We start from the raw sequence: 13,963 nt of genomic DNA, 5'->3' as shown, positions 1-13,963 counted from the left end.
ATGCTTCAGGTAATTAAGAGAACTAATGCTTTAGACATAATAAACTTAGTATTCATCAGTCAACTCCTGTGTCACTTAATTACCTGATATCATGGTGAACTTCTTTTTCGTATTTTTTTTCTCTGCGCTTTTTATGACAGCAAAAGATGATCAGAGAGATGAGCACTAGTGCAAGCAAAGTTCCTATAATAGCTCCTGCAATTGTTGCAGCTCTGTTTGAAGCTAGAATAAGATGTTTATGAGAAATTAATAGTAAATACAAACAAACAAATTATATCTAGTCATATTGAGGGTAAGGATACACATTGACAGTCTAATTTCACTGCATACATTAACTTTAACTGACAAATTAATTTGTTTTTTGGTCCAGGGGGAGAATCCACTAAAAGAACTATCTTTTGAACTGTGTATTTATTTCAAGCATAAACGTCATCAAATCAGATTAAAATATTTTAATATCTCTAGCCATCCGAGCTGGCATACAACGTATTAGTTGAAAAGCTAATAACCAAGTCAGAATGCTTTGCTCACAGCATCCACTTGCCCTCAGTATCACCTGCTGGCACAGAACCAAAGGGGTCTGTACAAAGATCAGGGAAACAAACACTATCACAGCAGACAGAAGATACGTACGTGGGACAACATCCAGACGCAGCAGGCACTGATCAGAGCCTACTCTGTTGCTGACTGTGCACCTGTACGTCCCAGAGTACTCGGTAGTGGCATTTTTTACATTTATAACAGATGAAGTCATTTCTATAAAAAGAAAGGTAGGGAAGAGAAAAACTCATTTTTACATGATTGTTGAGTGCAGAACGAACTGCCAGGCAGACACATAAATATCTACAGAATGCAAACAATTATGCCTCCAGTTCATCTAAAATATCAAGGGGAAAACAACCATAATCTTCTTAGCCAGGAATCGAGAGTCTCAGCTGAAGCAGAGCTATTTGACTATAAAAAAAATTCCATGCCACCTGAGCAGGCAGTGGTGCAGTGGATAGAGTGTTGGAATGGGACACGGAGGACCCACGTTTGAAACCCAGAGGTCGCCAACTTGAGTGTGGGCTCACCAGCCTGAGCGTGGGGTCATAGACATGAGCCCAAGGTCACTGACTTGAACAAGGCATCACTTGCTCTGCTGGAGCCCCCCCTCCCGTAAGGCACAGATGAGAAAGCAATCAATGAAATAAGGCGTTGCAATGAAGAACTGATGATTCTCAACTCCCTCTCTTCTTGTCTGTCCCTATCCGTCCCTCTCTCTCTCTCTCTCTCACAAAAAAAAAAGAAAGAGGCTGAGAGAAATCATACTTAACCAGTGTGGGGAGGGTGAAGACCAATTTGAATACTAGGTCAATCATAGCAAAGTGAGCAATCAGATTTAACCAGTTTGTATCTTTCCGATTAGTGTCACAGAAGTGTTTTTGTTTTAACACAAACACACCATGGATAAATTACAGTCTCTTCAACATGAATCTAGGCTCAAGAAACTTTCAAGATTTAGCTTGTTATGACTTAGTCATTAAGATCATGAATGTTTTCCAACAGTATTACTACCAATTAAAAAAAATATACCAGCCTGACCAGACAGTAGTACAGTGGATAGAGTGTTGAACTGGGATGCTGAAGACCCAGGTTTGAAACCCTGAGATCACTGGCTTGAGCGTGGGCAAACCCTGCTTGAGCGCGGGGTCACTGGCTTAAGCATGGGGTCCCTCGCTCTGCTGTAGCCCCCCCCCCATCAAAGCACATATGAAGAATTGATGCTTCACATCTCTCTCCCTTCCTGCCTGTCTGTGTGTCTCTCTCTGTCCCTGTAGCTAGAAAAAAAGAGAAACCAATGATATATCCAAAACTTTGAAATTGTTGTAAAAAATATATTTATACTACATGAACATAAGTTGTCATTATAAAACACTGAATAATTCCCATGGAATCCTGATTTTTCTTTATAGAAAAGGGAGGATATTTGGGGATTAAAACACACAAACACACACACACACACCCCTACTAAATTTAAATCAATGGTACAAGCTGTCTAATCAGGGTACCTGTTATCAGTGCTGTGGGCAGTTTCTGTGAGTTGGACAATTTTTGCCATTCATATTGTAATGGAAGTGAACCTTCTTTTGGTTCACATTTTAGTTTAAAGTCATTTCCAATTTCTTCTGATCCATCAACATAACATCTTATACCTGAAGGCTTAACTGAGGAAAGAAAATAAATTAAAACTTTATACAAAAGAATGGAATTTGAGTTTCTAAGAATGAAACACAGAGCATGCTGCACAGGACTCATTATCACATGGTTCTGGGTTCAGAGCTGACAAGACAGAAAGACTACAACAGGTTGTCAACACCAGTTTTCTCAGCTTTATCCAACACAAAACAGTCAAGACAGGGCTCAGGCAAGCAGCCACTGCATAGGGAGGCCTGGCAGCATCTCCGTGCCCTGGATTCCACAGGGCATGCCTGAAAAAAAAGCAAGCATGATGTAGGGCTGCGCTTTTTCAGACTCAGGGAAGCTTTCCCTTCTTTGAAAGAATATACGCACCCCTATGTTCATTGCAGCATTATTTATAATAGCCAAGATTTGGAAGCAGCTCGTGTCCATCAGTACATGAGTAGATAAAAAAAAGCAGTGGGCCCTGGCCGGTTGGCTCAGTGGTAGAGCATCGGCCTAGTGTGCAGGAGTCCCGGGTTTGATTCCCGGCCAGGGCACACAGGAGAAGCGCCCATCTGCTTCTCCACCCCTCCCCCTCTCCTTCCTCTCTGTCTCTCTCTTCCCCTCCTGCATCCAAGGCTCCATTGGAGCAAAGTTGGCCCGGGCGCTGAGGATGGCTCCATGGCCTCTGCCTCAGGTGCTAGAGTGGCTCTGGTCACAACAGAGCGATGCCCCGGATGGGCAGAGCATCGCCCCTGGTGGGCATGCCGGGTGGATCCCGGTCGGGCACATGCGGGAGTTTGTCTGACTGCCTCCCCATTTCCAACTTCAGAAAAATACAAAAAAAAAGGGCAGCGGTACAATGGAATACTACTTAGCTGTAAAAAAGAAGGAAATCTTACCTTTTGCAACAGCATGGATGGACCTGGAGATTATTATGCTAAGTGAAATAAGCCAGGCAGAGAAAGACAAGTACCATATAATTTCTCTTATATGTGCAATCTAATGAACAAAATAAACTAACAAAACCGAAACAGACTCATAGATACAGAGAACAGACTGACAGCTGTCAGAAGGGAGGAGAATTGGAGGCTGGGAGAAAAAGGTGAAGAGATTAAGAAAGAAAGAAACAGACACAGCGCTGAGAGGACTGCAGGAGAGAAAGAGGGGTGGGCAGGGTAGAGGGGGGAAAGCTGGTGATGGAGGGAGACTTGACTTGGGGTGGTGAACACACAGTGCAATATACATACAGGTGATGTTATTGTAGAATTGTGCACACTTCATTTTGTTTTTCCTCCACAGACTTTCTAAGCAGAATTTTTAAGAAAAGGTAACTAATGAGCTTTCATCTAACTTTTTCTTTCAAGAGAAACTTCTAGTGTTTTCTCCAAGAGCACGACTCATCTGAAACCATGAAAGAGAGTACAAGAAATTTTCCTGACTCTGAGACAGACTCTCGGATCAGAATGTTGGTAGTCATCCCACTTCCCATCTGCAGTAACTTCCTGCTTTCCCTTTTTATCCTTCATTGAACCCCTCTCTCCCTTCCTGATTTGATTTCAGGGTTTACTTGGCCATGGTGATTTCCCACAAAACTAACAAAATAAGTTAGAGTCAGTGTTTCCCACTGATCCATTGGCCAGTGGAGTGCACCACAACCTGCATTTTTGTTCCTGCTCTGATACTCATTCTTTAAAAAACAGTTAAGTTCAAAACGAGTCTGGAACTCAATCTGCTTAACCCTTAGTTCATTCTCTGAAACAAAAGGAATGAGGCAGAAATTGCTGTGGAGGAGACCTGTCTTGATTAGTTAATTCCAGTGGGATAATAGGCAGTTCTACCAATCAGTATTTCATACATATAGTGGGTTTCCAAGTGTCCTCCCCCCCTTAAGTCAAGAAACGGGACATTTACTGTCACTGGATAGTGACAGCTGTTTTTCTATATGGTGGCCATTGTACTTTTGTGTAAAGTCTACCAAAGTAAGATGCAAGAAGTATATTTATGAACAATAACCTTTCAGAGTTTCTTGACTGAAAGGGGTTGGGAGTGATTGTGCTTGGTCACATAATCTAGAGAAGGATAATAAATGTTTCAGTCTTTGACAGTTTATAAAAAGTTTACACTTAACCTCCTTCTTAACTATCCTAGGGAAAGTGAGAAGACATCCTAATGACCAACTGGTTAATCCCCTCACTTTTAGAATGAAAATCGGTGATATTCATGGAGGTTAAATGACTCTGATGCCTAATGGTCTTATTCCAAAATTCAATATTACTTCTACCATATTCCATATCCTCCATTCTAAATGCTCCAGTTAGTCATTGTAGAAACCTCACTTATTCTTTGGGTAATGTAGTTTGAAAAAGTTTACAGTATACATAACAATTTGAACTGACTGAGATCAAATAGAGATTTAGTGATGATTACATCTTGTAATGTTTCCCAAAGGTAGGCTGGAGCCCAGGAAATGAAGATACTCTTTCATTCTCAGGAAAAAACTGAGAACACGAAACACAAAAAAATAAAAACAAAACAAAGCCTGGATGCCCTAAATCTTGGCTTAAGGTACTTCTCCTTTAAAATGGGATCTCTTCATTTATTTTCCAACTGCTTCTTGAATTTCACAAAGAAGCTAGTCACTGATATTTTTCTATCAAAAAAATGTAAAAAATTTATGTTTTATGTTATTTGAGGACAGAATTACTTCAAATGTGTAACATTAGTATCAAAAAAACTAAGCTTTGTCTCACGGAAATGTTGCTACTATCCTAACCATGACCATGCACCCACCCTGGAAATAAGGGACATTGGTCAAAAGAACTTACCAAGAACTGTCAGCTGAATCTTCTTGTTTCCAACACCTGGGGCCTTTTTCACTTTGCACTGATATGTGCCGATATCTGACAACTGCAGATTTGTGACATTTATTGACACGTCACCAGATTTGAGATCGCTACTTGTAAAGTGTACTCGTCCTTTTAGATCTTCATAGTAGTCATCATAAATTTTATCTCCAGAATATAAAATAATCTGAAAGAAAACCAAAATAAGACAGGAGAACAACAACAACAAAGCAAAACCTGCCTCATTAAAGGTGCTCTGAATACACCATGCTACTGTGGGATCCAAAAAAGGGTAAGCATACACGTTACGAGGAAACCTATAATTATCCAAAGCACAGATTAAGAAAACGGAAAGAGAATAATATGACTCCTGAGTATGATCACACACTTTTATCTTAAGTGTGGAAATTAAGACCCAACACGATTAAGTAACCCAGCCTTGTATCAGAGTGAGTTAGTGACACTGGACAAGAACACAGATTTGTGAATTCCTATACTGTCTCTCAGCTGCCTCCGAGGCTGCAGTATGTATGCCACCAAGTGGGTAACATCAAGGGCACACCACCACCATTCCCAAAACCGGGCTTGTTATAATTTACTTGTGAAATCTCACAAAACAAAAAATATTTTTTATCTTAATACTAAGTTGGAGGGTAATTAATATTTAATACTTGAGGGTTCTGGGCTCTAATATAGTGGATAAAAATCATAAAGTAAACCTCTTAAGAAGTGTGCCCAGATTAACAGGACCTTTCTGCTAATCTTCTGTGAATAAGAGCAAAGGCCCTTCTAATTCCACTGAGTTTTCTGAGCCAGTTACAGCTTTAATGGAAATAACTGAAGGCCAAATTTAGCGGGAAAATGAATTGTGTTAAACCTGACTTAGAAGAGAATTATAATAGTCACCCCTAACTATAAAATTAATTTAACAAGCTTTCATAATTTTTCATATTTGCTAACAAAATCTTTCATTCTGGTCACCTGACACCCAAGGTCTAAAGAGCAGTGGAGCCAAACTCAAACAATAACCAGAAAGCACCACTATAGTCTAGTGGCTGCAAATAATTCTTTATTTGAGATGTTAATTACCAACAAGACAACAGTACAATCGGAATTAATGTCCTCTGTAGGAATTTCTTAAGGGCAGGGCTTTGGGTTCTTTTCTGTATTATTACTTCCCTCTCATGCTGAGCCCACTCCTAATTCACTAAAGATCTTTTTATTTATAACTGAGTGTTTGCTTTTAGGAAGCACTCAATAGCAGTTTGCTAAGTAAATAGCTGAAGGGTCCCCAGCTGACTTCCTCTGTAAACACAGCCATTACTTTATTTGCTCCATCTTCTTGCCACATCCATTTGTCAACAGCAACATTGAGGACTCCTCAACTGAGGCAGTTCTATCTTCCTTGGTATTCAATACAGAATCCCCAGAAAGTTCAGTCTACTGTACTTTCAATCCCTCATTTTGCCACACAAATCCTTTAGTAGTCTTTCGAAGAGAACCTGACAAATAAGATGTCTCCATTATTATTTTGCAAACTATCTGAGTATTTTCCCAAAGAAACAATGTTATAAATGGTAGTTAGGAAATGGGGAGCTGAGCCCTGACTTGATGGTTTGCCTGGTTAGAGCATCATCCCCAAAGCACAGAGGGTGCTGGTTCAATCCCCAGTCAGGGCACATACAGGAACAGGCTGATGTTTCTGTCTCCCTTCATTTCTCTTTAAAATTAATAAAATAAACATAAAAAGAAATGGGGAACTAACATTTACCCAGCAATTTTGATTCCTCTTCACAGCCCTACAGGCTGGTGGTATCATCCACATCTGTCCTTACGCCTAAAAATAGCAGGTGGCTGTCACAGCCCGAATTCTGCAAAGCCACACAGCCATGAAGCCAACCAGAGCCCTTTGGGCTGGCACAGCATATCAACTTTATTAACATTTCCATATGACTTGTGGCCTTACGAGATAATTATGTATACAGAATCTCGGTAAAATCTCATTACAATCTTGAGGGGTGGGTGTATTTGTTCCCATTTTACACCTGAGCAAACAGAGGCTTCTGAAACATAGAGGGCAGTACAAGATGGTACAAAGGGATAATAAGGTGCAAAAGGGAAAGTTAGAGAAGCCTGGGGTCAAATCCCAGCATCAACGTTGCAGCTGTGTGACCCTGGGCGTGTTCCTTTCAAATCTCTGAGCTGCTTTCTCCTCTTTGTGTGTAAAGCAATAATTCCTGTTTTAGAATGTTACCATAATATATATAATTAAAGTTTATGAAACATCACAGAGCACAGAGAAAGTACATAGTACATGGTAACTGCTGACTAAAGAGATCACACAGGGAGTAAGGACAGAAATCTCTCCAGCCCAGCCCCCTACCATACAGCCTGCTAGCATAAATATATTAAAAACTGTGGCTCAGCTAACATATAATGTAGCTAAATTCTATGTAAGCATTCCCTTCTGCCCCAATCTCTCCCTAATGCCTTTAGCTATCTTTTGTACGATTTTACTGTGTTTTACACTATGAGGCTAGTTTTTAATCCACAAAGGGACACTGAAACCCAGTCGCTTGTTTCCTGTCTCACAAGTCCTGCAGGAAGCAAGGCTGCACCTTCACTCATCACAGAAGACTTCACATCCTACTGCCATGAATGTATGGACACACAAGACTACGGACATACACTGGCTTCTTGATCTCTGGCAGCATCTTCTTATGGCGTCATCGTAAGTCTGAAGCCAGAAGCATTTAAGATTCACACTTTCCATCCATTTACTTTAACCATGAGTGTGATGTCTTGGACTTGACAGGGCGATGGGCACAGTGCTGCCAAGGGCGTGAGCGCACACAGGACCTGCAGCGGAAGCCTGTGTTCAGGGTGTCGGTCCTGCCGTGGAAAGGGGGGATGAGAAGAGCCAGACAAGGGGGTAGGAACAGGGTATCTGAGGCTGAGTAGGCAGAATGAGTCAGTTTCACTATTACGCTTCAGGAGACAGAAGGAATGTCCAGTAGCAGATGCAGGTAGAGGTATGTCCTTGGAGGGGGTGGCTCTAGTCACTCTCAACTTGGGAAAGCATCTTAATTATTTCCTTCACAAATACATTGTGGGCAAACAGCCTGCATTGGTCAGTAATTACCTGATTGCACTGATTCAGTCATGAAATGGCTAAATAATCTCTTATTTTATAGGGACTATAAGTAAAAAATAAAGTTTCTCTTCCAAATATATATACTACTCACAAATATTAGGGGATATTTCAAAATGAATATAAAGCAATAAAAAAAAGCATTTAATTTTTTTATTAAACAACATCAGAAAAGCAAATGATAAGTCAAAGAAAGTTGTTTAATTATGCAAATAAGATGCAAAACCAACTTTTATTTCATTGATGAAAATGCACTATACAAAAGACTGAAAGTACTGGAGTATCTGCACATTTCCTGAACCCCTATTTTTTTTTTTTTTTGTATTTTTCTGAAGCTGGAAATGGGGCGAGACAGTCAGACGGACTCCCGCATGCGCCCGACCGGGATCCACCCGGAACGCCCACCAGGGTGCGATGCTCTGCCCCTTCGGGGCGTCGCTCTGCCGAGACCAGAGCCACTCTAGCGCCTGGGGCAGAGGCCAAGGAGCCATCCCCAGCGCCCAGGCCATCTTTGCTCCAATGGAGCCTTGGCTGCGGGAGGGGAAGAGGGAGACAGAGAGGAAGAGGGGGGGGGTGGAGAAGCAAATGGGAGCTTCTTCTATGTGCCCTGGCCGGGAATCAAATCCGGGTCCCCCGCACGCCAGGCTGACACTCTACCGCTGAGCCAACCGGCCAGGGCCTGAACCCCTAATTTTTATGAGCAGTGTATATATACAGTTGATCTTCAAACACAGGGGTCAGGAGTATCAACACTCAACTCCTAGCTGAAATTTTGTACATAACTTTTGACTGCCCCAAAACTTAACTGCTAATAGCCTACTGTTGACCAGAAGCACTCAGTCAATTAATACATTTTTGGTATGTTATATATATATTATATACTGTACTTTTACAACAAAGTAAGCTAGAGAAAAGAAAATGTTATCAAGAAGATCATAAGAAAGAAAAAATACACTTAGAGCATTTATTGAAAAAAAATCCACACATTATGGGCCTGCACAGTTCAAACCTGTGTTGTTCAGGGTTAATTGTATAACCATGTTTCTCTAAATATGGGCTTACTTTTCTCTCCCTCTTCTAATATAAGTTATTAACATTGATTTTATTTTTAATTAAATGTGTCAGATGAAGCTAATATGCAACATTCTAAATTAAGTGAAATATTCTGGTACCATTAAAAGGCAAAGGATGAGACATAAATATTCAGAGATGAGATTGGGCAATTTTATTCCTCTGTGCTACTTTTGGCTTTCTAGGTTTTCTACATTAGTTCTTACTTTGTACTTAAAATTTTTTCTTTAACAATATTTTGATATATAATTTAAAATATAATAAATTAAAATTTAAGATGAAATATTTTATAAATTGTTGTTTTGCTAGGAAGACTTTGCTTTTTAAATAAATTCATCATATAGGATATTTACCTTGAAGAAATAGGAGAATATACTCTGTAATAATATGTAACTGTTATAAACTGTTTACATGACACTTGATGACCCTTATATTGGTTATAAGAATCCTGTTAAAGTAAAAAATTCAAGTCTATCAACTTTTGCAAGTCTAGCTTAACACACATTATGCACATTTCTGCCATGCTATCATGCCTGCTCCACGACTTCCTAACCACCCCCCACTTTACAGTCCAGATTTCCAGAAGGTTCACAAGTTCCAGTGCCTGCACATCTATGTGATCAACACAATGATGGGCACTGAAGACATGTTACATAGACCTCTGCTGAGTGAGCACTAGGCAAACTTACCACTTGATCCACTTTCTGATTATCAGCTGGTGAGAGCAGCCACTCGATGTCCAGTGGCCCCTGGTCTTCTGGACTATGGGTAAATTTGCATGGCAAGTAAGCAGTTTCCCCTTTAGCCTTTTCAATCATCTGTACAGGACTGGTGACACTCAAACTTCTGATGACATCTGGAGAAAGAAACATGCACACGACTAAGCATCTGCATGCTCAGATCACCCAGCTCGTTCAGAAGGAACATAGACAGGATGTGTTAGGAACAGGGTGTGATTTGGGACCGGAGTAAGAATTCAAACTCAGTGGTGCCCAGTTTTTAGTTTGTGCCTTTGTAGAATTAGAATGACAACATAATATCTACCTCACTCAACACAATTTCCTTTAATGGTGCTGTGAATTTCCCAACTTTATAGGAAATACAGGTTTCTATTTGAAGAGGGTGTTTTACATCCAAACAGATGGTTAAAATGGAATTTAGCTAGAGTCTCTGAAAGGTCATGTGTCATACCAATTCAAGGCTATATTCATGCTTGGCACAACAAACACACAGGGAATTCTTTGTCCCTGGGATACATGCAGATAAATGTTGACATGTTTTTTGGCCACGACTTCTTTAATTCTAAATTTTTATTAAATTTGATTCTATAATTTTAATTGAATGCTTAACAATATTTCTAAGCTAAGAGTAGATACCAAGAGTTCTTATCACAAGAAAAACCACTCTTTTCTTTTTCTTTCTTTTTTGTGTGTCTATATGAGCTGATGGATATTAACTAAACTTATTGTGATAATTATTTCACAATACGCAGAAGTCAAATCATGCTATTCATTTTCAACATATACAGTGCTATATGTCAATTTTATCTCAATAAAACTGGAAAATAAATTGTTATATATTTCTAAGCAATAAATTTTAATGACAATTCAAAGAGAGCAAACTATTTATTTAGTTTAAATTTACCAAACAGTAGACATCAATATTATCTTTAACACATTTCCTGCCTGACCAGGTGGTACAGTGGATAGAGCGTCGGACTGGGACATGGAGGACCCAGGTTGGAAATCCCAAGGTCGCCAGCTTGAATGCAGGCTCCTCTAGTTTGAGCAAGGCTCACCAGCTTGAGCCCAAGATCGCTGCCTTAAGCAAGGGGTCACTCGGTGTGCTGTACCACCCTCCCCCCCCCCTCAAGGCACATATGAGAAGGCAATCAATGAACAACTAAGGTGCTGCAAAGAAGAATTGATGTTTCTCATCTCTCTCCCTTCCTGTCTTTCTGTTCCTATCTGTCCCTCTTTCTGTACTGTCCCTCTCTGTATCTCTGTCTCTGTCACAAAAAAAGACATTTCCTTTCACCCCTTATTACCTTTCTGATAAAAGTCAGTCATATTTATATTATTTTTCAAAAGACATATTAAAATTCCACAAGAACCTGAAATTTGTATAAAACTTCCATTTAGACCACACTTAAAGAATTAATGCTGAATGGTAATATTTGAAAAATATGTAAAAGCCAAAATAAGATGCCCTGAGCCCCAAATAAAAATTCCAAGAGACTCTTCTGACTTAATCTGTTAAAAAAAGATGGCTTGCCTCTGGCTGAAGCTCCGTTGATTGGAGCACTGTCCAGAAGCACAGACATTGCCGGTTTGATCCCTGGTCCGGGCACATACAGGAACAGAGCAATGTTCCTGTCTCACTCTCTCTCTTTCTAAAATCAATGAATTAAAAAAATATTTTAATTAAAAAAAAAAAAAGACGGCTTAAACTGAACCATTAAAAGAACTAAACAAAAAGTCACCTTCTTGACTTGGGGTGGTGAACACACAATAAAACAGCTTAAAAATGATGCATTATAGAATTGTACCCTTGAAACCTACCATTTCCCCCAAAATAAGACCTAGTGCAATTTTTTTCAAGCTTAGAAATATAAGTCCTTCCCCGAAAATAAGACCTAGCGTGTCTTTAGGAGCAAAAATTAATATAAGACACTGTCTTATTTTCGGGGAAAGGGTAGATTGTTGTACATGGAAACAGACTCACAAGAAATTCTTGATGGAATTCAGAGTTTGGCTGGTTATGCTGATGTTTGTGATGACATGACTACAGTATATTAATAAATGTTGATTTTCTTGTTCAACAATAAATGTGAATTCTTGTTCATGGAAAAATAAGACATCCCCTGAAAATAAGACCTAGTGCATCTAAGGAGCAAAAATTAATATAAGACACTGATTTTCGGGGAAACATGGTATAATTTTATTAACCACTGTCACCCTGATAAATTCAATAAAAGAAGGAAAAAAACAACAAAAAGAAATTTAAAAGTCTCCTTTTTTATCTTCCATTGATTTGAGAGAGAGAGGAAGGGGGAGAGATGAAAGAGAGGGTGTGGGGGAGAGAGAGAAGCATCAATTCATTGTTTCACTTAGTTGTGCATCCATTGATTGCTTCTCATATATGCCCTAACTGGGGCTCGAACTGTGACCCCAGGATTGAGCCAGCAACTCAGGATCCAATTGGCAACCCAGGGCAATACTCTATCCCAGCCAGCGCCACTGGCCAGGGCTAAAAAAGTCTTCTTCTTGCTAATGGTTTACAACAAAACTATTACCTGTTCCATGAATAAAAGGTAGAAATAACCTATGAGCAAATGACACTGTTTGTTGATCTACAAAAGAATAAAAATGCCACGTTTAATCAATTCACACCTTGTTTTTTTTTAAAAAAAAACAATTTTGTTCAATTTATACATAAAAAATAGATCTGTTCACTTATGTGTTATAAGATCAAAATCTGAATGAGCTAACAAATTAGTAGTTTCACACTATCACACAAAATTATTTTTATTATTCATACTCTAAAAGTTTGCATAGCATTGGTTTGTCGATCTATGCTTTCCTTATGATACTTTTTATGAATAAATTCAAATATGCAATGTATGCAGAATCAAAGTTTCAAATAAACAGCAGATTTCACAATTCTACCATTTAGACTAGACCTCTACACCCAACACTGACTTCCAGGGCTGGATAGTGACCTGGACATGAGTCTTGACTGTTGCCCCTTCTCTTCTTCTCCATCAAAATAAACACATTAAAAATTCAAAGTACATCCAAATCCTAATTCTCCATAACAAATTCTGACAGAACAAACCAGAAAGAATTAAGTTGTCAGCCATCCATCCCATGGTCCTTTCCATTAGCACATTGACTACTGCTTGTAATAAAATGCTAATAAAGTTGAAGCCAAAAGATCGAGAATGAAAGAAAAGCCAGATTATATTCAAGACCGTTATATGCAGGTACCACCCTCAGCTTTAATCACATTTAAGTGTACTCCTTTAATAGCAGATTGAAACTGGACAAAGACTCTCTGCTCCCCCTTTTGCTCTCTCACATGCCTGCCACTTGCCACTGAATGAAGAAACCACATAGGTGAAAACTAAGGTGTCTGACCAAGAGCTGCAACCGCCCAACATGCAGCTACCCTAGAACAGCCAGGGGGACAGTCCAGACTAGCTGGGGACAGTCCAGACTAGCTGTCTGCAGCCCAGACATCCCTCTAAGCCTAGCCTAAACTGGCAACCCACAGCATCAGGAACTAGCACATATATTTTTTATAAATGTATTGAATGATTACAGAGAAAGAGAGAGAAACATTGGATCTGTTGCTCCATCCATCCATGCACCCATTGGTTGGCTCCCTCATGCATTCCAACCAGGGACAGAACCCACAACTTCAGCACATAGGGACGATACTTCAACCAACTGAGCTAACACAGATCTTTGTTTTAAGTCCCAAGAGTTTGGGTTGGTTTGTTACACAGCAAAGATTGATAATACACTATCCAAATCCGCTAACTGGGCCCAAAACACAGTCCATACTACTCCAATCTGCATTTCATGTCCTATTTCTTTTAAAATTATGTGACTTGATATTTATGTGTGTGATCTCAAGTATCTTTCCTGAATTAATATTCAATCCTCCAAATAAATACTTTCTATCATAATAAACTCAATTCCATTCCTGCCTCATTCAGCAAGGTAGC

General features: G+C 39.6%; 1 protein-coding gene across 3 annotated transcripts in view; it reads right to left on the bottom strand.

The window, feature by feature from the left end:
- CXADR (CXADR Ig-like cell adhesion molecule) overlaps positions 1–13,963 on the bottom strand; it is a 68,730-nt gene that overhangs the window by 14,824 nt on the left and 39,943 nt on the right. For all 3 annotated transcript variants that reach the window (XM_066259087.1, XM_066259086.1, XM_066259085.1), the window contains exons 2-6: positions 9,921–10,087; positions 4,992–5,196; positions 2,052–2,207; positions 634–756; positions 84–222 (exon numbers count right to left, since the gene is read on the bottom strand). In XM_066259087.1, coding sequence (XP_066115184.1) covers positions 84–222; positions 634–756; positions 2,052–2,207; positions 4,992–5,196; positions 9,921–10,087 — 790 coding nt within the window. The remainder of the gene's footprint in view (positions 1–83; positions 223–633; positions 757–2,051; positions 2,208–4,991; positions 5,197–9,920; positions 10,088–13,963) is intronic.

This window comes from Saccopteryx bilineata, chromosome 2, assembly GCF_036850765.1.
Source record: "Saccopteryx bilineata isolate mSacBil1 chromosome 2, mSacBil1_pri_phased_curated, whole genome shotgun sequence".
In the NCBI taxonomy this organism is placed as follows: Eukaryota; Metazoa; Chordata; class Mammalia; order Chiroptera; family Emballonuridae; genus Saccopteryx; species Saccopteryx bilineata.
Note: the sequence above shows the minus strand (reverse complement) of the source record. Positions and strands in the feature narration are given on the sequence as shown.